The sequence below is a fragment of the Phascolarctos cinereus genome, unplaced genomic scaffold, assembly GCF_003287225.1.
Source record: "Phascolarctos cinereus isolate Bilbo 61053 unplaced genomic scaffold, phaCin_HiC Scaffold_4;HRSCAF=312, whole genome shotgun sequence".
NCBI classification, from domain to species: domain Eukaryota; kingdom Metazoa; phylum Chordata; class Mammalia; order Diprotodontia; family Phascolarctidae; genus Phascolarctos; species Phascolarctos cinereus.
In genome coordinates this window covers 672,214,794-672,242,554 of record NW_027555847.1, presented here as the reverse complement: position 1 = coordinate 672,242,554, position 27,761 = coordinate 672,214,794, and the positions used below count along the sequence as shown (strand labels likewise).

General features: G+C 50.0%; 1 protein-coding gene across 2 annotated transcripts; it reads left to right on the top strand.

The window, feature by feature from the left end:
- The first annotated feature begins 3,785 nt into the window (after nt 1–3,785).
- Nucleotides 3,786–27,700, top strand: R3HDM4 (R3H domain containing 4). 2 transcript variants are annotated; one of them, XM_020969320.2, is made up of 8 exons: nt 3,786–4,051; nt 13,581–13,726; nt 14,370–14,488; nt 20,829–20,952; nt 21,068–21,150; nt 23,603–23,688; nt 24,070–24,125; nt 26,054–27,700. In XM_020969320.2, the coding sequence occupies exons 1-8, from the start codon at nt 3,891–3,893 to the stop codon at nt 26,155–26,157; spliced, it is 879 nt and encodes a 292-aa protein (XP_020824979.1). In that variant the 5' UTR covers nt 3,786–3,890; the 3' UTR covers nt 26,158–27,700. The 2 variants fall into 2 exon arrangements, with proteins under 2 accessions (XP_020824979.1, XP_020824978.1); XM_020969319.2 differs by having other exon boundaries at nt 3,789–4,051; nt 21,065–21,150.
- The last annotated feature ends 61 nt before the right edge of the window (nt 27,701–27,761 follow it).

Here is a 27,761-nt window from a genome sequence, read left to right as displayed (position 1 = left end):
GGAGTGTAGGGGGAGGGGAACATGAGGGACATGTCTAAGAACCCCACTTTCTCACTCAGCATGGCTCTGCCACACCCACAGATGTCATCTAGCCTTACCCTCAAACTTCCATATGCAGAAATCATGACTGATCTCCCCAAAACACACCAGTAGAATTCCCTTTGTCTGATTTCCTTAGGTAGGATGGCTACTGCAGCCCCAAACAGAAATGGCAATGCAGTCATGTGTGGTGGGAGCAATATCCTACCCACCCACCCACCTCTTGTAAGTTAGGTTAGTTTCCCCTTAAAAGGGATCAAAACCATCCTTTAGGCTTGACTGGCTTAGGGGGACTAATGATTCTGGTTATTGACCTACCTTCTTGGTTATCTTAACACAAATCAGCTCCGAGGTCCTGTGTGATGACTGTCAGACCATGATGGGCAATTCAAAGTCAGGGAAGCTTTGCTTAGCTGATTCAAGTCCAGATGTCCTTAGTGTATATCTTGGTTAAATATTCTTCCGCTAAGACTAAGTAAAATTCTTTTGGCTAACCTTTGAATTACCTGCACATGTCTCATTTTACTCTGAAATCAATCACAAACTACCAGGTCACTAGCCTGAGTCAGGCTGGGCCCAGAACACCATGAGAGACCTGTGATCAATAGCCATAGCAGGGCAGGAGCCTTGTAGCTATGGACAACTTACCTGCATTATTCTTCATTTCCATGCCTCACCATACTTCTCTCCCCCCAATCCCACCTCCTTTCTGATGCTGACCCTTGACTTCTGATTGCCTAGTAACAGTAATAATGCATGGAAGCTTGTATTAATAAACAAATTAATTAATGCAATAATCATGGCATCATGGAAAGAGAACTGGCCTTAGAGCCAGGAAGACCCAAGTGGAAGTCTCACCTCTGATACATACCAGCTCTGTGACCTTGGGCAAATCATTTAACCCCAGGCAACAAGGACAGCTAGGTGGCCCAATGAAGGGAATGCTGACCTAGAGTCAGGAAGACCTGAGTTCAAATCCAGACTCAGACATTTCCTAGCTGTGTGACCATGGGCAAGTCACTTCACCCTGTTTGCCTCAGTTTCCTCATCTGTAAAATGAGCTGGAGAAGGAAATGGTAAACTGCTCAAGTATCTTTGCCAAGAAAACCCCAATGGGGTCAGGAAGAGTCTGAAACAAATGAACAACTCTCTAAGACTCTAAGTTGGGAAGAAAGTGCTAACTTGAATGGATAGAGGCAATTCCCTATGGGAATTCCCTATACCAAAGAAATAACAGATCTTGGCCCCAACTCCCTCCTCCTAGTAACAATAAATCATTTAAATTTAAATCATTAAACTTAAAACATATAGTATATTGAATTATAATATAAATAAATAAAATATAAAAATAATATGTTTGTAAATTAAATTAAAATTTGTAAGCTTTACAAAGTGATTTCATGACAGTCTTGGGAGGTGGGCAGATAGGTCATATAGGCATTATTGTTCTCACTTCACATCTGAGGAAATACGTTCAGAGAAGCTCTTTAACTTAACTAGTTTCATGACTTGCCTAGGGTTGTGTATGGAGGAAGTGTTGGAGCATGCAGATAGACCCTTCACTCTCCATTTTTCATGTAGCAGCTAGGTGGCGCAGTGGATATAGAGCACTGGGCCTGGGATTAGGAAGACCTGAGTTCAAATGCAGCCTCAGACACTTCACTAGCTGTGTGACCCTAGGCAAGTCACTTAACTTCTTTCTGCCTTGGTTTCCTGATCTGTAAAATGTGGATCATAATAGCCTCTACCTTCCAGGGTTGTGGTGAGGATTAAATGAGATTAATATATGTAAAATGCTTTGCAAACCATAAAGAGCTATATTAATGCTAGCTATGCTCATAGCTGCTCAAGCCGTCCCCCATGGCCAGAATGTCTTTTTTTTTTCTTCCTTTCTTTTCTTTTGGCCTCTTTCTACCCTTCCTTTAAAGTACAAATGATCCCTCCTCTAGAGAACTTTCCCCATATCAGGATATTTCTCCTCAGACCTCAGATAGGCCATCCCTAACACACTTACCATTATGCATTTTAGTTATTTGTGTTGATGCCTTATCCCTCTGTTAGGCTGTAAGACTTCATGAGGTCAGGGACCATATTTCACTTAACCTTTGTATCTCCCTCAGCGCCAAGCACAGTGTGGTCCTGCATAGGCAGTCACTTCATAAGTGTTTGTTGAATGAATGAATGAATGAGTGATCCAAAGTGCATTGTCTTTTTCAAGATTCCACTCTCTTCCTCCACCCCACTTGCCCAGAAACCAAGCATCAACACCTGTGCCAGGAGACTAGAATCTGTAAATTACAGCCTACAGAGCTGGACTTTGGATCCTGGCAAAATGTTACACTATTTTTAAAAATAAGTTTTTAGAATGCCTTTTTAAAGTATCACAGTCATTTCCAGATATTACTACCACTACATAGCCTCTCCATGCCCCCCCCAGTTCATTTTGCCCCTGTTAAAAAAAAGAAAGAAAGAAAAGAAAAACAGTTAAGTGAAAACAACTAAAACAGACTATCTGACAATGTATATCAACATTATGTAGTCCTCTGCCACTGGGGAGAAGAGGGCGGAGATTTAATTATGTTTTCTTAGACTAAAATGTCATGCTGGCTAGAAATTACTTAGAAAAGGAAACACAATCACAAAAAGCCAGAAGGATTTCATTAAGAATAGGTCATGCCCAAACTGACTAATGCCACGAAAAGTGGGACATGACTGAAACATCTCAACAACATGTTATGTGTTGGGTTTTTTTTTTGAGAGCCATTTGTTAAACGTTTACTAGCACATCACTGGGTTCAAATGTTGTCTTTTCTAAGAAACTTTCCTGATGCCCCTAATTGTTTATGTTTCCTCTCTCAAAAATTTATTTTGTATTTATTGCATTTAGCTGTCTGTGCACACGGATACATAGGCTCCTGCAGAGCAGGAATTGCTTCCATTTTTTGGGCTTTGTATGCGCAGTCTTTAGCGCGGTGCCTGACACTCGTGGCAAGTGCTGGTTGAATTAGCCTGAATTGAAGAAGTAGAGCGGTCTCTATGTACGAGGGATTCTCAAAATCTTTTTAGTCTTAGGACCCCTTTACTCTCTCACAAATTGAGCACCTCTTACCAAACAAAGGGCTTTTGTTTATGTCGGTTAGATCTATTGATATTTACCCTAGTAGGAATTAAAATGTATTAGTATTATTATGAAAATAGTTTTGACCTCACAGATCTCCTGAAAGGGTTCGGGGAACCCTAGGAGTGCCCGGACCGCGCTTGGAGAACCGTTGCTTTCTACAAATCCGGGCTAGTAGATTTACAGAAAGCTCAGGCTGGAACAGCTCTCAGAGGCCAATCAGGTCCGCCTCTCTAATTTTTCAGATGAAGAAACGGAGGCCCAGAGAGGGAAGGAGACTTGTCCCCAAGGTCACATCGGTAGAAGGTGGCAGAGCCAAACGGAGGCGGCCTAGCTAGGGATGAAGAGGAGGGGTTTTGGGCAGCGGGCAGCGCCGGAGACCATCACGAGAGGGAATGGGCTGTGTCCATTTCGGTCTCCCCAGCAGAGGGCCAGACCCTCCCTCCCGCTCCCCACTCCAGTCTCTTCCTCCTCCTCTCCTCCCCTCCCCTCCTCTTCTCCTCCCTTCTGCCCCAGCTAAGGCAGGTGGGAGGAGCGAGCGCCGGGAGCTCCCGGAGGGCGTGGTCCCCCTGCTGTCCACGCCCCCTCCGCCTCTCGTCCCTACCCCGGGCTGGGCGGGGCCGACGGGAGCGGAGCCGTGGCCGCCCCGAGCCCGTCACTTCCTGCCCCCGGGCCGGGGCCGCTTCCCCTTTAAGGGCTAGGGGCGCTGCGGCGGCTGCGGCAGCTGCTCGCTATGGTGGTGGTGAAAAGCCTGGAGGGCAGCTCGGCCGAGGCGGCGGCGACCGTGACCGTAACCATGACCCCGGCTGCGGCTCCTGCGGCGGACGGGGGCGGAGGAGCAGGAGCAGCGGCGGCGGCCCCCCCCGGAGCGCCGCCGGGCGGGGAGCCCTACCTGTGAGCGCCGGGGCCCAGGCCCCACCGAGCCCACCCTACCCCATGCCACGCCACGCGTAACACCCCTGCCGGGCTCGGGTCCGCTCTGACCCCGGAATCGAGCCTTGGGCGGGCGCTGGTCCTTTCTGTCCCTCTGATCTGAGTATTTAACTGTAGGCTGACTCGGGTCTTCTCTGACCCCGAGATCGAGCCTCGGGCGGAATCTGGTCCTTTCTTGTCCCACTGACTTGAGTAGTTAACCACTGGCAGGCTCGGGTCCGCTCTGACCCCGGGATCTAGTCTCGGGCAGGCTCTGGTCCTTTCTGCCCGCTGATCTGAGTATTTAACTACAGGCTGGTTGCGACCCAGGATTTAGCTCAGGTCCACTCGGTCCCTAAGATTCTGTCCCCTTTCCTTTGCTCTCCCCTCCTCCCACTTTGGTTCCTGGCTCTTCTGGCTTTTGGGTTTGCTCTGGAGCCCCCCTCTAACCGCAGCTCTGCTCTGGTCCTCTCTGACCCGTTGACTCTTATTTTCTCCACCTGTCTCCAGCCCTGCCGACTTTAGGAGTTACCCTCAGGCTAAGTGGACTCCTTTGATCCTGGGAGGTCCTTTGTTGGGCTCTGGTCCCCTCTAGGGCAGGTCCCTTCTGCCCCTCTGGTCTAAGATTTAGCCTTCAGCCTGTCTCTGCCTCCCTCTGCTACCTAGATTTACCGGTGCATGACTCTTTCTTGTCTTACCCAGGTATTTACTCATCGCGTAAATAAACGTCCTTCCTCTAGTCTGGGCATGGCCTGGACCTTGGTCCACCTGGACTTGAACCCTGGGGACGGTTTCTTTGATCCCCACCCGCCCAGGTGTCACCATCACACCTCTCTGAGCATGAGGAGGGGTGGCTGGGAGGTTTCTGTCCTGCTCCTAGGCCAATTTCTTCTTCTCTTTTCAAATCTCTCCCTCTCACTCAGCCCAACCACACTTAACCCTGCTTCCTTCCTCTCAAACACCTCCTGCCTCCTGGGATCCCACCGATTCTTCTCTACCTGAGGCCTGTTTTCATCCATCCATGGCTAAAGTAGAAAGCCACGGAAGGTCAGAGCTGGGTGGGGGGGGTGAAGAGGGGGGAAGGGATGGCTTAGAACATGGAAGCTCCCAGGCAGGGAACCCTTAGAACACAGAACATGGAACATCGCAGCTGGAAGGGACCTTTGACATAATATAAACCCCAGGGGTTCTCTTAATCTGTTGTCTGCCCTGGACCCCTTTGGTAGTCACTCTGGTATGGTCTTTGTGTGGGCTGTCCTATGTTCTCAAAGAGGACCAGGACCTCGGGGAGATGATGACTTGATTTGCATTGAATTGGATTTAAATGAGACAAGGCTGTGCAAAATCACCAGCCTCACTTTCTCCTCCGGAGTCATCTGGGTCCAGTGGCCAGATAGAGATCAGGATGACAGGACAGGGACCGGCTATGGTCTTTGAACTCTTTCTCAGAGTCATGTCTTTAAATGCATAAAATAAAATGTCTAGGATTACAAAGGAAAACTAATTATATTTTAAATATAGTCATCAAAAGTGTTTTTTTTTTTAAGTTCTCAGACCCCAGGTCTAGTCTGGCCCCCTGGTTTTTACAGTTGAGGACACTGAGGCCCAGAGAATGGAAGGGATTTGTCCAAGGTCCTATTGATGGACTTTAGTTTGTAACGTGATTGAAAGCCTTGGGCCTCTTGGCTATCTCCTCCAGAGGTTCCTGTGGGAAAGGTGGAGTGTGTCAGCCGTGAGCCTGGCCTCTGGAGAGTGGGTGCTGCATAGGGAGAAGGAGCCTCAGGGCCTCTTGGGGGAATGTGGAGGTATATCAGAGGTTGACCGGTTGGGCCCTGAGGTGCTCAGATTAAAATGGTGCCTGTAAAGTGGGGGTTTAGGAGGCAAGGGATCTTGGGTGAGAGTCGGGGTTTCCTGATTGCTCATCTGTACATTGGGACAGGCAGTCTTTGTAAGGAGTTTGGAATTCAAAAGGGGTGTGGGGGGGGCAGAGAGGGTTTGATTTATGCTTGGACTTGGCTTTGAAAGGTCCTGTGTCAAGGGACTGAGTCCAGTGCATCGGGGAGATCTCGGAAGAGATTGATTTCTAGGAAATACACACCACCAGACCTTACTTCTGTAGGGTCCCTGATAAGCTTCTGTGGCTTCCAGGGCTGTGGTGTGAAGCAGCTAGGATTACATTAAAGTTAGCCAACCGCCAGGAGCCCTGTCCAGTGCTGGGGAGGCACGTTACTAGCCCCTTTAATTATCTTTCTGTTTGTACCTCTGTTCCTAAAGATGATTGTTCGCCTGGGTCTCTGCCCCTGGACAGCTCTTGCTAATGGTTCTGAATTGTAGGCTCAGCCCTTTGGCTAAAGGAACACAAACAGAGCTTCTGAAATGACTTAACCAGCTTCCTGGCACCGGCAGCAGTATCTTTTCTTAGGGCCCAGGATATGCCAAGTTTTTACCTCCTGGAAAGTTTTCCTTGTCCATTTCCAGGGCTGGGAGTCACAGCTCTCCTACCCAGTGTGCGTTGCTGGACAGAAGTCACTTTTCTAGTATTATTTTTTGACAGCTGGTAAGGACTGCCCAGGTCATACAGCCTCCTCCCCACCCCCTCCCCCCCTTTTTTTTTTTACCAGTGAGGAAACTCACAGGGGTTGATTTGCCTCACTCTATTTATTTGACAGTAAATAGCATAAATAGGAATCAGATTCTTACTCCCAGCCTGGGACTGCTTCCACTTGTATGGCTGGAACTCTTCCAATGACAAGCTAATTGACTCACCCAGATATCACTGCTTGTTGATTGACTAGTAGAGGGACTGGAATGAAGAATTGCAGTGAGGGGGCAGAAGGCTGGGTTTCCAAAGGAGTTGAGGCTGAGGTCTTCAGAGTTAGAACTCGGGGATGGTTTCCTTCTGGGATCACCCCCCAGCCTGAAACCTTCAGAGCTAGAAGACTGCTTTGGAGCAGACAAGCCATTCTGTCTTTTTTTTTTTGTTATCGTGGTGGTGGTTCATACATATATGGGCCTAGACAGCTCCCATTTCCCAGAGGAAAGCTCTGCTTTCCTGAGTTTATGTTCATCTTTTAGGCCCTCAGGCCTACTCTGATGACTCTTCCTCTTCCTCTTCCTCTTCCTACCTTCTCTCGAAGTGTATCCGGAGCCTGGGTTGGGGGGCTTTTTAGAGGCCTCTCTCTAGGTGGCACATTGGATAGAACACTGGATGGGAGTCAGGAAGTCCAGATTCTTATTAGCTGTGACCCTGGGCAAACCACTTTACCTTTGTTTGCCTCATTTTCCTTATCTGTAAAATTACAATAATAATAGCTCTTATCTTGCAGGGATCAAACAGTAGTCCTTCCATAAACCTCAGAGTTCATTATTATTATTGTTATTATTATCCCTGGGCCCTAAAGCTCTGCTATGATCCTTGGCACAAGAGATATTATTTGGGCATCTCTGGTCGGGAAGTCTTCTGTTCCCCATCCCCCTCGAATACGCTCACCCAGTGTTTAAATAACACACAGTGTCTGCCCTTAGGGAGCCCACTGTCTTGGGCTAGGATAGCAATACAAGATATTTTGAGCTAGGCTCAATGGATGAGATTTCTGGTCTGGGGGAAGAAGCAGTCCTTCCAGGAAACAGCCTGAGCCAGGCACAGAGTTGGGAAAGCACGAGGTAGGGGCACAATCCAACATGGCGGTGGCCCAGGAGGGAAGTCATTTTAATGACGCTGGAGGAGGGTAGCTCCAGATTTTGAAGGGCCTTCAATGCCAGGCAGAGGAGTTTGACCTTGACTCTGTAGGGAGCCACTGAAGGGGTTTTGAGTAGAGCCAAGCAGTTGGTCCATTAGTTCTTATTGAGCACCTCCTATGTGCCAGGCACTGTGCTAAGTGCCGGGGATGCAAGGAAAGGCAAAAACAGCCCCTGCATTCAAGGAGGCCATAGGCTAAGGGGGGGAGACAAGATGCACATAAAAGAAGGCCAGGGGAAGAGTCTTGGGTTTCTCCTGAAGAGATCTGGAATTGGGCAGGGAGCTAAAGAAAGAGACAGAGAAGGGGGTAACGGGAAAACCAGGGAGTGGGGTGTGTCGTGAGCCAGATGGTCAGAGAGCCGCCAGATGAAGGCGGTGCTGGCCGAAGTAGCAGGGAGGTAAAGAGAAAAGGCATTTGGACTTCATGATATAGGAGGGTCCTAGTGACTTTGGAGAAAGTAGTTGTAGGAAAAGTCTGGGGACACTTGGAGGCAAAGCCCTTAGGGCATTGGATGAGGAGTTCAGATTCTGCCCCATACTCTATCTCTGTGGCATTGGGCTGAGCCTCAGTTTCCTCATATGTAAGGTGAAGGGGTTGGATTTTCAGCTCTCTGGTTCTACTCTGCCATCTCTTTGTCCCTGAGGCAATAAGAAAAGTTTTCAGAAAGTTAAGGGAAATGTGGGTGGTAAAGATCTATAAGATGTCAGAGGACGTGGTCTCTGAGGTCCCTCCCCTCAACTAGGAAATGCTTGGATTTCACCAACAACTTTTTAGAAAAGTTTTTAGTGGAAAAGGGGGAAGAGAGAGATGACAGCAGGACAGATAGGAAGAGTCAAGGTAAGTTCTTTGGTTTTTTTTAAGAATAAGGGTGATGGGAGCCTATTGGTGAGCAGATGAGTGCACTTGGAGAGACAGACAGACAGAGACAGAGACAGAGGTAGACAGAGACTGGCAGAGAGAGAGAGAGAGAGAGAGAGAGAAGGAACTTGAGGAGAACCAGCAGAATGTGGTAATCAAGAGAGGGAGAAGGGGAAGATGCATGAGAGAGGTAGGGGATGACCTTGGAGCAGGTCCTGGAGAAAGGGGAAGGAGCAGAATTGGGAGGAGGGACAGATGGAGACAGAGATGAGTCCCAGTGAGGAGGAGGGATCCCTCTTCTGTGACCAGAGGGAAGGTGGAGGGAGTAGGTGATGATGCTGGGGAGTTTTGAGGGGCTTTCCTTTGGATGGCCTCAAGTCTTGGGGAAAGAGGAGAGGTCATGGACCCTAAGATTGGGGGATTTGACAATAAAGACCATGGCTAACATTGATATAGCACTTTAAGGTTTGCAAAGTGCTTTTCAAATATCCCCTCATTTGATCCTTCCAACCTTGGGAGATAGGTGCTGTTAGTCCATTTTCCAGTTGAGGAAACTGAGGCCAAGAACGATTAAGGGACTTGCCCTGGGTCACCTAGCTAGACAGTGTCCTCAGTGGGATTTGAGGTTGGCTCTCTCTGACTCCAAGGCTCATGTTTTGTCTATAGACCCCTGAGTTGCCTGTTAAGGGGAATGTTTGGATTCCTAAAAAGAGAGGAGAGGAAAAGATTTGGGACAGTTTGTGGGGAGTGGGTATGAGTAGGAGGATAATGAGGAAGTGAGGTGTAGTAGATGGAATGCTGGACTGGACAGTCAGGGACACTTGGATTAGCATGCCCTTCCCCCATCCTTTCATTATTGATTTTTTAACCCTTGGCTAATTTACTGACCTGTTTTTAGGTTCGTCTTTCCCATCTCCACAGCGTCCTAAAAGTCATAGGGCAATATTAAGCTTTAATGGCTTAAAATTTTAACCTTTAATAGCTGAAAATTACCCCCCCCCAGACTTTTGGGACCCCCCATTTATAGATAGAGCCTAGACCTGTGATTCCCTCCATATGGGGAATTCCCATGTGAGGAAATTCCCTGTACCAGTAGAGGCTAGCACCATCTCTGCAGTTTATAATCTTTGTGAATTGCCTGGGGTATAGACAAGTTAAATGACTTACCCAGGGTCACATATCCAATATGTGTCAGATATGGGACTTGAACGCAGGACCAGCTTTCTAGGGAGCTCAGTGGTGAAGTAGATAAAGTGCTGGGCCTAGAGTCAGGAAGACCTGACTTCAAATCCAGCCTCAGATGCTAGCTGTATGACCCTGGCCAAGTTATGGTAATTTCTCATTGATTCAGTTTCCTCATGTGTAAAAATGGGGGTAATGATAGCTCTTACTTCCCAGGGTAGTTGTGAGGACAAAGGAGACCATATTTGTAAAAAACGCTTACTACAGTGGCTAGTATATAGTCTGTTAATATTTAGTCGTATCAGTCATGTCCAACTTTTCCTGACGGGGTTTTCTTGACAAAGATACTGGAGTGGTACAGATGGGAAACTGAGGCAAACAGGGTTAAGTGACTTACCCAGGGTCACACAACTAATAAGTATCAAAGGCTGGATTTGAACTCAGGTCTTCCTGATTCCAGGCCCTTCCTCAGAATAGTGTTTTTAAATGCATTTTTAAAATACATAAGATTACAAACGAAACGAATTGTATTGAAATGCAGTTGTCAAACCTTTTTTTTTTAAATTTCTTGGACCACATGTTGGGCACCTCTGAGTTGACAGTGTTGGGCGGGATCTGAACCTTGGCCTTCCTGATCCCAGGTCTAGCTTTTGGTCTACCTCCTGCTTTATGTAGTCCAGCCCTGCCCCCCTTATTTCGTAGGAGAGGGAGATGAGGCCCAAGGTTAAACAATTTGCCAAAGATCACACAGGTGGTATCCGGGCTGGGTTTGAACTTGGGTTCATCCACCTCCAAATCTAGATTCTTTCTCTTCCATTGGCTAGTAAGATTTCCAAGTTTAAGATGTGCGCAGGGACTCGGTTACCCAGGCAGGACTAGGATGCCCCTCTCCTGCTGCCCAGCCCCAGTCCTTCTCTGCCTCCCATGAGCTTTTCCTGGCTCTGTGGTCTGGGCAAGACACTTGACCTCCCAAGGCCTTTGAAATGAGGATGGTTTGGTACACAGACTTCCTGGCCTTCAGCCGTCTGGGGGCAGGGGCCCCCAGAATGGGGAGAATTTGACTTGTTTACATCTGGGGCCCCGAACCATCTTCCTCTCTTTTGGGCCCTCCCTGATCCCACAGGGACTCTTGGGGGTGATTCAGCTCCTTTTATCTCTTCAGCTCAGGGTAGTTGTGGCTTGGACTCAGTCCAGCTAGCATCAGAGTCCCTGCTGGAGGCTGAATGGGGCAAGGGAAATGTCACAGGGCCTTAATAGGGTGATGTTGTGAGGGAAGGTGGGGTCTCCAGGCCAGGAGAGTTCTCTCTCTGGTAACTTCCTGCAACTTGCTGCTGTTAAAATGGAAATGTATTATTTAGTGTATGAGGCTTCAAAAGTGATTTCCTCATGGTAGCATTTCAAGGCAAATACTGGAAGCTTGGGCAATTCCCCTCTTAGAGGTGAAGAACCAGGCCCCAGAGAGGTCAGGGGACTTGTCCAGGGTCACACAGCCAGTAAGTGGTAGAGCTGGGATTCTATGCACTTCAAGGGCTCTGATAGCTCTCTTAATGAAGGGCCTGAGGAGTGGGAGCACGTTGTTAATAACTGAGATTTTAAAATGATAAAGCATTATGATCTTTGCAAGTCCCTTAGACTCAGGAGTCATTAGGAGCTGTGTCCAAGATCATAGCTTCAGAGTGGGGGTGGTCTGCTCTCCACTGCACCCACCCGTCAGAGCCTGGAGCATCTGGGAAGCTGAGGGTGTCAGAGCTGGGAGGGTACTGGGAACACAGAATGTCAGATGAGGAAACTGAGACCCAGAAAGGGGAAGTGATTCCACCCCAGAGTGACCCGCGGCAGTGAAAAGCCCTCTCCTTCAGGAGTCTTTCCACTTGCCTCCCGGTCATTTCCCCTTGTGTCCCGTTGTGGGGCTTTAGTCTTGGGTTGGCAAGCTCATCGGGTCTTAGAAAACAAACCGGCCAAGCATAGGGGCAGTTGGCCCACCTGTGGCTCTTTCTGGCCAGGCCCTCTGACTCTCAGGGACAGAGCTGGCGACCCGCTGTAGTATATCGGGCCCTAGCCCCCAGAATGGGTCAGCTCACCACCCTCAGGGCAATGGACTCAGGGTGTGAGGCAGGGGCTGAAGCTAGAGAGTGAGACTGAACCCAGAACCTCAGATGTCAGAGCATCACCTCCTAACAGCTCGCTAACAGGCACCTTCGTTTTATGAGACTGGGAGGCCTTCAGCTTATTCCTCTCCCCATTTCCTTCTTAGAAGTAGGAAAACAGAATGTTGACTTGAATACCTCATTCTCCAAACAAACCTGGGTTTGAGATCATGCCAACTGAGAGCACCCTGCATGTCACAGCCAGCCAGGAGAGCTCTCAGAATGTCCCTCCCAGGAGGGCTCTTAGCAACACAGAATGCCAGGGTCTGGAGCGTCCTTGGAGATCATCTGGGCCCAACCCCCTCATTTTGCAGATGGGGAAACCTTGGCCCAGAAAGAAGTGCCTGGACCTTGTATCCAGGTCTCCCAGCAACCTGGCCTGGGGCTCTCCGTACTACTCTGTCCCTGTCTCCGTGTGCTCCACCAATCCTGGGTGTTTGCTTGTCTCCTAGAATGCCATTTCTTTAAAGTAATTTATTTCAGTTGTATTTTCTCCTGAGGGCTGAGGACTGCAGGTCTGCTTCTCCTCACCTCTTTCATGAGGAGAGGGGCCTCCCCACTACACAGGGCCCTTGCCCCCGATAATCTCCTCCATTAGCCTGGCCCCCAACCAGCCTTGTCCCTCTCCCCGTACCGGGCTCCTTCTGAGCTGTCTTCTGGGAGCTGAGGGAGGCCTCTGCCTGTCCTGGATGGTAATATCTTTGAGTAATTAAGACAACTTAATCGGCTGTGTGGCAGGATTTAGTTCCTAAGGCCTCTCTGAGGTGGCCCCAGGGGGTTCAGCAGATAAAGTCACAGAGAAGCAAATTGATTGGGCCGTGCTGTCCTCTTCCCTCCCCACTGATCCAGGGTCTTATTCTGCTGGAACCCCCGGATCCAGAGGTGATGGGCCCCAGAGACTTAGGGAGGGGGCAGCCATGGAACAGTGAATAGAAGAAGGACCCTGGAGTCGGGAGGACCTGAGTTCAAATGCAGCCTCATACACTTCCTAGCTGTGTGACCCTGGGTGTGTCACTTAACTCCAATTGCCTCAAAAAAAAAAATTAAATAAATAAAAAATAAAACAGAAAGAGACTTAGGGAGGACATGATAAACATCTCAAGTGTCCAAAGGGACCCAGAGTCATCGATTCATACATGTAAGCACTGGAAGAAGGACCACAGAGACCTTCCCAGTCCATCAGAAGCCTTTATTAAGCACAGTCAAAATCACAAATAAGGAAACAACCCCTGCTCTCAAGGAGTTTGCATTATTTCTTTCAAACTTGTTTTCATTCTGAACTTAAATCTCTTACGGATGAGAAAACTTGCGGCCTTGACCAAGGTCACACAGCTAAGTGTCCAAGGTAGAATTCCAACCCATGTCTTCCCGACTCCAGGTCCAGCGCTCTTTCCCGAGTCCCACACAGCTTCTCCCTGAGCCGGGTCTTTTCCCTCCTCATCCCCCAGTCATTCCCGTAGCCTCTTGCCCCTGCATCTCCCTACCTCCAGTTCCTCCAGGGGCCGCTACCTGTGTCTGCATCAAGGCCAGGTTGGGGGGTGGGAGGAGGAGGAGAAGACATCTGGGCTATTTCTGCACCCACAGACACTACCACTCCCACCTCCCGAGCTCGAGAGCCAAGCGTCTCAGCCCCGCCAAGCGGAGGCAGTATTTCATCAACCAGGCAGTGAGAAACTCGGACCTCACGCCCAGGGCCAAGGGCCGAAAGAGGCTGCAGCAGATGGAGAACAGTGAGTCGGAACTGAATGGGCCGTGTCGGGGGTGGGGTGGGCAGCTTACAGGGCTCCCAAGGCGGGGAGGGGGCTCACCAGCCTTCCTCCCTGCACACCTCCTCTTCCCAATGTTGCTGTGGGAAAGAGTAGAAACTTCACCTAAGGTCCCTGGGGCCTACCAGACCCCGGGAGTAGGATTTCCTTCTCAAAAGCCTCTGGAAATTTGTCAGAGAATCTGGATCAGGGAAATGAGGAAAGTCTTGAGTTCCCCACTTGCTTCTCGCCCTCCCTCTTCCCTCTTCTCCCCCATCTAGTCAGATCTCAAGTTAATCTGAAGTGTAGGGCATCATGGGAAAAGTCACTGACAGTTATCAAGAAGACCTGGGTTCAAATCCTGACTTAGTTCTCTAAGTGATCTTGAGCAAGCTAACCTTCTTTTCTGGGCGTCAGTCTCCTCTGAGCATCGAGGGGATCGATCAGAGGATCTCTTTGGTGCTCCCCCTCTGACCCCTGTGACCCCTCTGAGCTCTGAATCTTCGTTCAAGTGGGCCCAGCTTGTTGACCTGAAGGTCGGGGTGGGTGGCTGAGAATCTCCAGGACGGGTAGTCTGGTTTTTTTTGTTGTTGTTATTTTTTAATTGCAAAGGCCTCTCCTTTGACAGGCCACTATTTGATGACGCTTATGGAGAGGGTTGAATGCTCCCCTGATGATGGGGACCTGGCCCTCCCTGCTACTCCCAGCATCTTTGCCAAAGCCTGCAGCAATGAGACCTACATTGAGGTAGGAGGCCCCTGGTGTCCTTGCCCGACCCCCTTTCCCCGGGACTCGAGGATCTCCTGTGAGGGGGGCCGTTCTGTCGGCCCACGGCCGAGCATCTTGGATCGGACGTTTAGTTTGGAGCCTCAGTTTTCCTCATCTGTAAAATGGGGCTAATAATTCTTGTAACTGCCTGCCTCCCAGGATTGCTGGGAGAAAGAATATCTTTAAAGTTTGCTAGCCAAGTGGGTTTGGAGGACCATGATTTGGTAAAAAGAACGGCTGGATCCCCAGGAGCTGGGAAGCCTGGCTTCTCTCTCCTGGCTGTGTGGACCCTGGGTTAAGCCTCATCTCTGGGCTCCCTGGCCAGAGTTATTTTACTTGTGGAAGGCTAGGCCTGTTCACCTCGTGACATCTCTTGTAGCATTGAGATTGAGGGTTCCCAGTCTCCCATCTACTCTGGAGGTTTTCCCTGCCCTCATCTCCTAGTGTCTCCCTGCCTTGGGCCAGCAGAGGATCTAAGGGCTGTGTCTATACCCTTGGGGTGCCCAACCAGTCTGGCCAAGTCTAGCCCTGGAATAGAACTTGCTGTGGGGGTGGATGGGGCAGGGGAGGGGGCGGGGAAGAGTATCTCCTGGTAGCTGTTTCTAAGGGTATCGAAGCACATGGTGTGTTGGGGGGGTTAGGGAAAAGATGAGACCTACATAATCTGACAAGGAGTCAAGGTCAGTAACACTGGCATGGAACCCACAGACATCTCTTCTGTCCTCCCCCTATGCCAAATACCAGAGCTCGACCCCTCCACCTTGGAAATCTGAGGAAGAAGAAATCTGAGCTCCGTCCCTGCTCCTCCAGGCTGGGAGAACACCCAAATCAGACTCCCAGAGGACCAGAGAAAACCCTAGACATCGGAGTCTCTGTTAGGTCTCTCTGGGGATCTCTAGGACCGGGGGTCTTCACCTGGGGTCCATGGAACTCTCTGGATTTCAGAAGGTCCATAGATAGGGGAAAAATCATCTCTTTATTTTCACTAACCCCTAACTGAAATTGAGCGTTTCTTCAATTATGCATGTAGGCATTGATGGACTGCCGGGGTGGGCTGGTCCATGACACTGACAAGATCCTAGGCTCATTCCCAGCCCATCGGGTCCCCCCTTCCCTTACCACCCCCCACCTTAGCCTGCTTGTTTACACATCTCCAACGGCACCTTCTTACCCATCCCCTCCTCCACATCTTTTTGCAATACCCCTTTGTCCCTCCCTGGCCAGCTATTTCTCATCAAATCTCTTGCCCCATAACCTGGTTTGTGGTCTGTGAAATGGGGCAATGGTGCCTGTTGGGGAAAGGATGGGTGACCCTTAGATGGGAGGGGATCCCTTTCCAGGTAGGGGTTGGCTTAGATGGCCTCTGGGCTTTTTCCCAGTTCTGAGATTCTTTTCTAAAAATTATTACTAATTTATTTTTAGTTATCAGCATTCATTTCCACAAGATTTTGAGTTCCAAATTTCCTCCCTATCTCTCCTTTCCCTCCACCCCACGATGGTGTGCATTCTGAATACCCCTTTCCCTAATCTGCCCTCCCTTCTATCACCCCCCCCTTCTCTTATCCCCTTCCCCTTCTAGTTTCCTACAGGGCAAGATCAATTTCTATACCCCATCGCCTGTATATCTCATTTCCCAGTTGCGTGTAAAAAAAATTTTTAACATTCGTCTTTAAAACCTTGAGTTCCAAATTCGCTTCCTCTCTCCCTTCCCACCCACCCTCACTGAGAAGGCAAGCAATTCAATATAGGTTATACATGTGTAGTCATGCAAAATACTTCCATAAGTCATGTTGTGAAAGGCTCTATTTCCCTCCATCCTATCCCCCCCCTTATTCTAGTCTCTCCTTTGACCCTGTCCCTACTCAAAAGTATTTGCTTCTAATTACCCTTCCCCCAATCTGCCCTCCCTTCCCAACTCTGAGATTCTGAGAGCAGACAGAGGAGCTTTACAAAAAATGCTGATTCTCAGTTTCTAGAATCATAGACTGTTACTATGGGGAGGGTCCTTAGAATGAAAGCCACAAAGGGTGTAGAACCTAGATTGGTAGCCTGAAGGGGTCCTAGGATTAGAGGTCTAGACTGGAAGGGTCTTCACAGGCCATCTTGGCCAATCCTCAAATTTTACAGATGAGGAAACTGAGGCCCAGAGAGGTTGACTTCCCCCAAGGTCACACAAGTAAAATCTTCTGAGGGGTCAGAAGACCCATGTTGTTCAAGGTCCTTAAAAAAATGGATGAGAAGAAAAAAAATGGATGAGAAAACAACTGAGGCCCAGAAAAGAGAAGCAGCTGGCTCCAGGGTACATGGCTCCTGGTCTTTGTGCCATGCCCTGGTGGGCCTATGGGAGGCCCCCTCATCTGGTCCCATTTCATTGGCAAAGACCCCTCTGCCAATAAAGCTGTTGAGAAGTGACTGTGCCCAGGGTCACACAGGGGCAGGGCTTGAACCCAGGCATGGAGGGCTGGCTCTTTTTCCACTCTACCCGGCTGATTCTCCAGCTAGGAGATCAAATGCTGGTGTGTATTTTCTCCTTTCCAGGGGAAAAAACAAAAAAACAAAAACTAGTGTGGATCAGCCGTAGGCGGCAGACTCCTTATCTTCAGTTGGCCCTTGTCCTGACCCCTGCCCCTCAGCTAATTAGGTAGTTCCTGTCCCGAGTTGGGGAGAACAGAAAGCATAGAACAAATTTCTTTATTATTGTCTTCATCGTTATCATTTTAGTGTTAGTGTTATGGCTTCATCCGGAGCGATTGAGTGCTAGAGAAGGCAGGCCTTGGAGGCTTGGCTCTTATGCGTACTAGCTGTGTGACTTTGGGCAAGTCCTTCTCTTTTCCTTCCCAGTTTCCTCTTCTGTAAAATGGGTATAATCATACTTTGTGCCTATCATAAGTAAAGGGCTGTGTAACCCAAACAGCACCAGGGAAATGGGACCCACAGACATCTCTTCTGTCCTCCCCCTATGCCAAATACCAGAGCTTGAGCCCTCCGCCTTGGAAATATGAGGAAGAAGAAATCTGAGCTCAGTCCCTGCTCCTCCAGGCTGGGAGAACACCCAAATCAGACTCTCAGAGGACCAGAGAAAACCCTAGACATCGGAGTCTCTGTTAGGTCTCTCTGGGGATCTCGTTTTTTCCTGTTATTTATGGTCCAGAGGTGGGGTGTCATCAGTGTGGGGAAACTCTGGGGACAGAAACTCCACGGATGGCACCGTTACCTACAACTTAGAGAGTGTTGCTTCTGGACCACCGAGGGGAACTTATGGGAGGTCACAGAGCCAGTCTGGTGTCTGGGGGGGGGGCAAGTCTTCCTGCCTGGGTCTGTGCAACTGGCAGGGATCCTCTATCTACCCAATCATGCTATCTCTCATCTCGTGACCTTGAGCAAGATATTTAACCTCTGTCTGCCCTACTTTCCTTATCTGAAAAATGGGTACAATGATAGCACCTACCTCCCAGGCTTGTAGAGTGTGTGTCTGTGTGTGTGTGAGAGAGAGAGAGAGAGAGAGAGAGAGAGAGAGACGGCATGTCAGCTGCTTAAATGGTAGTTATTATTTCAGTAGTCTAGGGAATTCCCAATAAGGAAACTCCCTCTATTAGTTCAGATCTGCCCCTGTTCTGCAGTTAGCCTGATGGAGTGGTGTGGAGGGCACTGAGTGGTTAGTGATTTGCCCAGGGTCTCACAGCCAGCATGGGTCAAAGGCAGGATTAGAATCCAGGTTCTCCAGGTTGGATCTCTCTCCAGTAATGCCGTATTGCCTCTTGTTATTATAAGTCCATTTGTTCCCATCTTTTTCCATCGAATTCAGATGGAAACGGTCCTGGGACACATTTCCTGAGTCTTTTATAGTTACCGTTCTGCCGACTTGTACAGCTATATACAAAAACTGCCTTTTGTGAGTTGAACACGAGCATTGGGATGGAAGCTAGCCTTCTGGTTTGTTATTATCGTTTCCAAAAAATCACTTTCCAACCAATGTCTGTGGCTCAGCCTTGAGGTTCACAGAAGACATCCCCTCCTTCCCCCACTTCCTTCCACGTGCCGAGGCTTAGGGCCAGCTTGCCCGGCTAAAGAGCTGGCACCATCTCCATTATTAGCCAGACTCAGGGGGTGAAGACTGGTCAATGCTTAGACTGGAGAAGCAGCTGGGGAGATCTTTCTCGCAATATCCCTCTCTCTCCCTTCCCCTCCACCCTCCCACCCCCTACCCCCTCAAAAATGATTTCCTTTTGCAGAGCACACAGCGACAAGGAGTAGCAGTTCCTGTGATGAAGCCTCTGGGGTTTTGTCTTTGTTTCTCTCCCCTCTCCCCTCCTACCCCTCCTGGTCACTGGGCCTCAATTAGCCCTGGCTCTAAAATGGGATCTTTTTTTTTTTTTATTGAGAACTGTCAACCAGATTGTGCGAGGTCGGAGGCAGGTGACAGCTCTAATCCATTCCTGTTAAAGAAATGAGTTCTGGCCAAGGGCACAGCCAACTTATCTCTGAGAAGGCCCAACAGAAGGAATGTGGACAGCTGTCTCTAGGTCATCCCCACGGCCAGAGACAAACGCAGTGGTATTTGGGATGTCGAAAAGAGCGTTGGCTCTAGGGTCCAAGAGCTGGGTTCAAATCCCTCCTCTGACGTGGGTGACCTTTTGGCATGTTTTTTTTGGCATTTGGTATGTTTTCCATAGGGCTCAATATCCTCATCTCAAAAAAGAGGAGGTTGAACGATATGCCTTCCAAAGTCCTTTCCAGCTCTAAATAGAAGATGTGAAATCCTGCACAGAGGGCTTGGTGGGGTCGGGGAATGATGGAAGCAGCTATGGACTGGGAGACTTGGGTTCTGGTCTTATCTCTCTGCTGTCTCTGAACTGCTGCACGTCAGCGCCTTTACCAGTTTCAAGTAGAGGGTACTACTCGCCCTCCCACTTCCCCTGAGGCTTAGGGAATCACTCAGGCCAGCTTTCCACCTGAACTGTTATCCTTCCTTAATTGTTCCTGCTGGCCTGGGTTGGCCAGGGTCATTGGGGGTCTGAGAAATGATGTCCTCGGATAACCAGAGTTTTTCTAGTGTCTGTCCCCACCCCCAGCCCCCATCAGGCCTTTCATGGAAGCAGCTGATGAAGAGGGGACAGATCATGGGAGTCTAGCTTTGTCCCAGGCTCCCTTTCTCACCTAAGAAGGAGATGCTAGCAAGCGGCTGGGCATGGCAGCTCTATGCCCTATTGCTGACCGGCCTATGGAGACAGATTCAGTCTGAGAGGCCAGGTTCAAGCTCCTCTTGTGAGCTCTGGGGCCCTGGCTTGACCCCAGCAGCTGATCAAAGAGGAGAAAGTTGGTTTCTTCCAAGGAGGCAGACTCAGGAGCAGTCGGTGTGGAAGGCTTTGGGGGGAGGCCCTACTGATATCGTGGGAGGGGATGGTGCCACTCTCCTTTGCCTACTCAGACCCCTTCATGTTGGTCAAAGGCTGCCCAGAGGAGGGCACTGGTCACCTGGAAAAAAAAGAAGACTAAGGAGGAAAGGGGGGCTGTTGTCATGTATTTGAAGGGCTGCCTGTCCTGTCTGGCCCCCACATGATGGAACCGGGAGAGGGGTCTATTTAAGGGGGTCTGGAGGTTTGAAGAAAGCATATAGGGTTGATGCAAAGGAAACCTTCTCTGAAAATTAGGGCTTATCTCCCAGTGGAATGTGAATGAATGGATTCCCCATAGGATCCCAAGCTCTGTCAGTCCCACTTCCTACCTCAGTGACCTTGGACATGTTGCTTTTCTGGGCCTCAGTTGCCTCCCCTGATCAATGAGGGGGTTGGATTAGATGACCTCTTAAGGACCCTTCCAGCTCTATATTTTTAGTGCTAAGATTTAGGGCTGGAAGAGACCTTTAGAGGCCATTTCATCCAATACCCCCCCCCCTCCATTTTACAGAGGAGGAAACTGAAATGCTAAGTGAGTTACCCACACTGGTGGCAAATGGTAGAGGCCACATTTAAACTGGAATCCTCTGACTCCAAGTGCAGACTGCTTTCCACTGTAGGCCCCCCCCCCCCGCCCCCTCCTTGCTGTGGAAGTTTTCAAGCAAGCTCACCTGGCCAATTGTGAGGGATATTCTAGACCATCATCTTGCCCAGGTGCCGGCACTACCAACTCCATCCTTTGGGGACTGGGGGATCCTGTCCTCCCCTCAGGGCTGGACTCCCAGCTTGTCTGCCATGGGTGGCAGAGGTTTTATGGGAAGAACGTAATGAATTTAGAAGAGAAGGACAGAATGAATTTAGGTACTTTCTCTTGCTACCTTCCCCCCCCCGCCCCCTCCCCCCATCCCTTTTCTTTTTTGCAGATCTGGAGTGATTTTATGAATCGATCTGGGGAGGAGCAGGAGCGGGTGCTCCTGTACCTGGAGGAAGAAGCTACAAAGAAGCAGAAAAGGAAGGTCCCTGCTAAGACTGAGGATAATCGGAAAGGTGTTGTGGGGCCCTGTGGGGCTGGGCTCTGGGCACAGGCGTGGGGGAGCTCCTGGAGAGGGCAAGACTTTGGCAGAACAGTTGGACTTAACTCAGTTCTTTTGCCTTTCAGAAGATCCATCTTACACACCCCAGGCCTGCTTTCAGAGGATTAACCGTCGCCTGCGGACCACCCTGAAGCGGGGGAGAATCCCCATGGTGAGTAAGGATTAGAGCCACGGGTTATGTCATAGAAGCCTCATGTCCAAGGCTTTTATGGAAGGGTCCATAGAACATATGGTGTCAGAGGACAGAGGGCTCCCAGAACTCAGAATGTCTGCGCTAGTTTGAACATAGGACATCAGGACTGGGAAGGACCTTGGAGAACCATGTTCCATGCAGCACCAGGTGTGCAAAAAGGGTTTAATAAATTCTGTTTGGAAGCAGCGAGGTGGTACACTGGACCTGGAGTAGGAAAGACCGGAGTTCAAATCCAGCCTCACATATTTACTAACTGTGTGACCTTAATTCTGGCTGACTCAGGTTCCTTATACCCAGAATAGGGATAATAAGAGCACCTACCTTCCAGGGCTTTGGGAAGATGAAAACGATAGTATTTGTTAAGAGCATTGTAAACCTTAAAGCCCTATTGGAGTGCTAGCCAGTGTTGTGATTATCATTAATTAGTATGACTTCCAGGAGAAGGAATGAGAACCCCTTCCATGCTCTGCCTACTTTAAGTAATCAGGATGAAATTGGCTGAGTCCCAACCACGTCCCTCTTTCTACCTTATTTTCCCCTGACTGGTAAAAAAAAAGGGGGTAGGAGCGGCAGGTAGGTGGCCTAGCAGCTCAAGTCTGGAAGGCGCATCTTTCTGATTTCAAATGTGGCCTCATATGCTTACTAGCTGTGTGACCCTGGGCAAGTCATTTAACTCTCTTTGCCTCAGTTTCCTCATCTGTAAAATGAGCTGGAGAAGGAAATGGCAAACCACTCCAGCATCTCTGCCAAGAAAACCCCAGATGGGGTCATGGAGATTCGGGCATAATTGAATGACAACAAAAAAGAGAGGGCTTCTGTGTTTTGTTCTATGTTCTAAAGCCCCTCCTGCCCCCCTCTGACATTCTTCCCTCCACATCCCTCCAAGTGGCAGGCAGAGGTCTCTTGTTTTTTTTTCTTCCCTTTTTTTTAAATGGCCCTGACCTTAAGAGTAGGTGATTATGTGGGAAGATGGGGCTGGGCGGCTTCCTTTTCTTTCCCCTTCCGTGTGTGTACAGCTTCCACCATGCAGAACATCCATAATGGGCCTTCCTGAGTTGCCTGCCTCCCGTGGCTAGGTCACTGTGACCGGCAGCAGCCAGGCTTTGTGGAACCGGGCGGGCAGCTGGCAGGAGGGGTTGGAGAACCAGCTAGTGCATCTTGCCAACCATCTAAGGCCTGGAAATTGGACCGCACTGATTGTGGGAGATTCATCTGTCCTGCGTCTTTGTCTTCCTCCAGGGCTGGCGTCTGGTGGCAGGTGACTTTCTGAGAGGTCAGAGAGGTGACCGGACACCTGTTACCTACCGGCCCCTTACATTTTTTTTTTTTAGGCAATTGGGGTTAAGTGACTTGCCCAGGTCACACAGCTAGTTAAGTGTCAAGTGTTTGGTCTGAGGCCAGATTTGAACTGAGGTCCTCCTGACTTCAGGGCCGGTGCTCTATCCACTGCGCCACCTAGCTGCCCCAAAACTTATTCTGTATTCTGATTTTTTTTTAACTTTTTTTAGGTGGGGGGAGTGAGGCAATTGGGGTTAAGTGACCTGCTCAGAGTCACACAGCTAGTGAGTGTCATGTGTCTGAGGCCGCATTTGAACTCAGGTCCTCCTGACTCCAGGGCCAGTGCTGTATCCACTACATCATCTAGCTGCCCCCGGCCACTTACATTTTCATAACTTCTGATTTGTAAAGAGTTTTCTGTCCTTTGGTTCTCGGACTGCTGGGAAAGTCACAAGATTATACTATTCTGAGCCAGAAGGGAACTTTGGCTATTCTTTAATCCAACTCCCTCATTTACTGAGGGGGATGCTGAGGCCCAGAGAGGAGAAAGAGGAGGAGAAGGGACTTGCCCGGTGCCGTCTAGAAGGAGGGGCTTGATTCCGGCTCTGACTCCAAATCTAGCATTCCTTCTACGTCCGGCAGTGGGAGAGCTAGGCTCTCCGTTTTGCAGCTGAGGAAACTGAGGCCGCAGTAGGGAATGAGCTGGTGGCAGAGTGCTACATCTCTGGGCACTGCTGCTTCAGAGGGTACAAAGAGGGGTAGGTAGAACACACTGAGGGCCCTTGTGAATTCCTGGGGGACAGGGCAAGCATGGGACCAGTTTTGGTTAATCAATAAGCATTTGTCTCAGAGAGGGAATCGTTCAGGTAAGGGTTGGCCTGGATGGCCCCTGTGGTACATTCCAGCCCTGAGGTTCTGGATTCTGGGGTGTGCTTAGAAGAGAAGAGTGGGAGGTGTGTGGGCAGGGTACTTGACAGGGAGGTACTTGGAGGAGATCGGATCCTCTGGTTCTCCCCTCCCTGGTGGGGAGCTCCAGCTGGCTAGCCCCTCACAGGGAACTCCAGGTGAGGTCCAGATTAAGGTTCCCCACTATCCCTGTCCTGACTGGTGTGGCCTTATCCCTCCTTCCCAGGACACGCTGGAGGGTCTGGAAGGAAAACTCCTGCGGTTTTTCTCTGTCACCCCTCGATCTGTCTACATAGCCATGATGGATAGCAGGTGAGCCTCCAGCCCTCTCCCAAGGCTTGAATAAGTGTTTGGATCTGAGACCAGCTCCCTTTTTTTTTTTTTCTCTGCCCCAATCTACTGTCCTTGGCCTGATTTCCTCTTTCCTCTTCTGGGGCCAAGGCCAGAGTGACTTCTCTTTCGGGAGGCAGGGGGATGGGTGGGTTGACCTTTCTGGTTAACCTCAGGTCCCCCCAGGCAGGGATTTGGGGGGTGGGGTTGTTGAGTTTCTGCCCAGGCAGAGGTTTTGCCTTTTCAGAATTCACTTTGGTGAAATGTTGATTCTATCCAGGACTCCTGGGCAGGGGGCCCCAGTTCTCTTTCAATTCTCACCCCCAGGCCCTAATGCCAGCCTTTTGTTCTTCTTTCTCCTAGCTTTGAGCGGCTCTTGCTTCATGCCCTCTGCCAGTACATGGACCTGGTCTCTGCCAGTGAGTACTTTCTGTGGACTTTATTCTGCCCTATGGGGGCTAGAGACCCACAGGCCTTAACCCTCTGGGGCCAGAAGGAAGCAAAACATCTAAGCCTTCCTCCCCATCTAGGCCAAGAAATGGAGGCTCAGAGAGGGAAAAGAATTTCCCCAATGTCCCACACCAAGTCAGTGGCAGGGGAGTGAGAATCAGCTCACGGTCTAACTAAGGCTCTTCCTAATTCTGATGTTCTGTGGAAGCAGCACAAGGAAAACCACTGAGTCTGAGGCAGGAGGGTGGGCCCCTCCCCCCAACCCCCAGGTCTGGATTTGGATAATTGAAGCCTGTCGGGGGGAGAGGGGAGGTGGAGAAGCCTGACTCTGGGGCCACAGGGGAGCACTCAGGCCCGGCTTATTAATGAAGCTCCGATCATTAAAGGGCTTAAGTGTTCTCTCTAATGGCCTGGAGGGGAAATTAGGGGGCAGAAGGCACTTAGTCTCCTGGAGGAGGTAGGGGGCCATCCACATAGACCAGCTGTGTTCTGCTGGGCTCGCTTTTCTCGGGAGTAACCAAGGAGTAGGCTGCCATGGCAACCAGGCCTGGGGAAGCTGTCTCTATGACTACAGAGGGAAGGAGGGGCGAGCCGGATTCTAGCTCTTGCTCTAGGGGGGTGGTCTGTCTCTTAGGCTTAGCCTGGAGGATCGGAGTCAGGGTGGAGGAGGGGAAGATCTGCCCTTAAGTGATTCAGATCAGATGGCTTGATCTAGGAGAGAGAGCCCTGGATCAGAAGCCTGGGTTCTCTGCCGAGTAGTTGCAGGGTGACCTTGGACAAGTCATTCAGGCTTTTTGTTCCTCAGTTGAGCAGTTTGTGAAATAGAGCAGTTGGATGAGGTAATCTCTAAGATTCCTATTCCCTGTTCTAAGACCACCCCTCCTTCCCCACCACCCTTGATCTGTCGTCCACTATTTGCCGGCTGGTAGTTAAATTGAGACCAAGAGTTAAGTCGTGAGGTGGATTCAACTCAACAAATACTTAGTAAGGCCCTGCTCCATGTAAGGCACTGGTCTAGGAGCCAGACCTACACAAGGGAAAAAGTCCTTTTCCTCTTGGACCTTGCATTCAACTGGGAGGGGGAGGAGGAGGTCACATTAGAACATATAATCATGGATAAATAGGATACAGGATAGGGGAAGAAGACAACATGACCTGGCAGAGAATTCTAGGAATATTTGAGGAGAGAGAAGAGGGCCAGGAGAAAATCAAGGAAGGCCTCATGGTGGAGGGGAGAGCCTTGATAAGGAAAGGGTTCCCGGAGAAGGGGAGTGCCTTCTGGGTACGGCACATAGGAACGAGAGAGGGGATACAAGAAGAAAGAGTCTTAAAAACAGGATGCTATTCTTATAACCTTGGGATGGGCCATTTATCTTTCTCATGTTGTCCAAGGGTGGAGTACAATTGACTTCTGGAGATGGGGCTAGGCTAAATGTGGTCCCTTCCAGATCAAGTAGGATATGATGCACCCAGTAGGGATGAGCTCCCTGGTACTGGACATATTCAGACAGAAATTGTATGAGGGATATGATGGACAGTGGGTCTAGATCAGGGGTGGGGAACCTGCAAGGCCACACATGGCCTTCTAGATCCCTGGGTGCGGCCTTTTGACTGAGTCCAAGTTTTACAGAACAGATCCTTTTATTAAGGGGATTTATTCTGTGAAGTTTGGATTCAGTCAAAGGGCTGCGCCTGAGGACCTAGAGGGCCACAGGTTCCCCACCCCGGTCTGGATGGTGACTGAGGACCCCTTCCCACCGAGATTCTATCATAATCCCTGGAATCATCAGCATCCCAGGACAGCCTCCTGGGATCTCTTCAGTCTGTGCTAGGGGTCCCGCATAGTGGCTGGTCAGGCTGTTTCTAACTCCTCTGCCTTTGTATCCCTTCCCGGAAGGTGCCGACTTCGAGGGCAGACGGCAGATGAAGGTGAGAAACAAGCATGCCAGCTTCTTGCCTCCGGAGCAGCTGCTGTCTGCCTACCTGGAGCAGAGGAGCTGATGGCATCCCTCCCTCTTCCCCGCCCTGGGGCCAGGAGGCCCTGTCCTCTTCCTCCCCTCTCCTGGGAGGTGGGACAGGACTTGCCTACCCCAGGGCAGCATGGTCCCCAGATCTGTTGATTGTCATCGTTATTATTTTTTTAATCTACCTTGAACTCTGCCTGGCCCACTTTGCTTAGATCTGGGGTTTGCTTCGGGTGTTTTATTGTAATTTTCTTTTTTTACAAGGTACTTAAAAAGTCTTGATTTTTTTTTTTGTGGATTTCACCCCTGACCTGAAAGTCTTTCATTCCTCTTCCCTGCCCCCTCCAATCTATTGGCCTTTTCCCTTGGAAAGAGGTCTGCTTGGGGTGCTTCCCCCTCAGATTCTTTGGGGTGTTCTGGAGGAAGCTCTGGACATCCCCTCTGCCCCAGGCCTGCATCCCAGGCCCCGTAGATGTTTACAAGCCCACTGTGCTGTGACCCTAGGGGTCTGAGCTGGGGCTGGGGGTTGAGGGTTGTTCACTGAGCAGGGAAGACTTCAGGGAGTGAGCAGCCCTTCCCGGATCAGTGGCATCTGCCTCAGAGGGAGGTAGGCTGGCAGGCAGGGTTTTATCATTATTATAATATTTTTAAAAGATTTTTTTTTTGAGGAGGGGTTGGGGAGGGTGTAGTGGCTGGTTTGTTTTGGTCTTGGTAAAAGAAACCAAATTTGAGTTAGATTCTCCTTAGGATCTAGCTCTCCTCAAATGATCAATTTGTGTGGCTAGAGGTGTTTCCACTCCCCACCCCCAGCCATTGAGCCATCCCCCAGACCTGAGGGAAGATGGCCGGCCTGGGGGTGTTTTTCATTATTGCTCATACCATGACCATAGTTTTTCTATAGTGTGTGTTATGTGTATCTCTGTTGTGTGTGTGTGTGTGTGTGTGTGTGTGTGTGTGTGTGTGTTTGGCCCTGACGCCTCCCCCTCCCCTATTTCCCCCCCCCCCCAGCAGAGCAGCTCCATCCTCCATCCCCTAGAGAATGAATGTTTTAAAAACCCCACATTGTAACTCTGGGCCTGAAAGGTTCCAGGTCTCTCCTTTTAGGGGGTGTGTGTTTGTTTTTTAAATCGTCTGCGTCTTCCTGTGGTGCCTTTTTTGCAGAATTACTTGTTATCACTTGCATGGCGGGTGAAGCTGCAGGGCTCCTGGCCTCCCCTCTTGCTCTAGGCCCTGGTCCCACAGGGGTCCTCGTGGGGGGCTGTTTGCCAGCCAGGGCCCCAGGACCCAGAGCTTGGTGATCCTCGGCCGGGGGGGGCCCCTGGTCAGCAATAGCCTCTCTTGACCCCACTCCTGCATTTGGGTCTCCCCTCCCCTCCCCTCTGATCCCAGGAATGGGATAACCACAGGGGACATGGGCCGGAGGGTTGATGTCCCTGGCCTACCTCTTTTCTGGGTCTCGCTGCCCAGGCAGGCCTCGAGAGCCATTGGTGGAGAAGGCAAGGGAGGCTGCTGGCTAGGCCTTGGCTATTGCTTGGCTTTGGGGAAGGTGGGTATAATAAATTCCTGGTGCTCTGTACTTAGCCATGTGTGTGTATGTTTTGTTTTTCCCCTTTGGGATAGAGACAGGCATCATGGGATGCA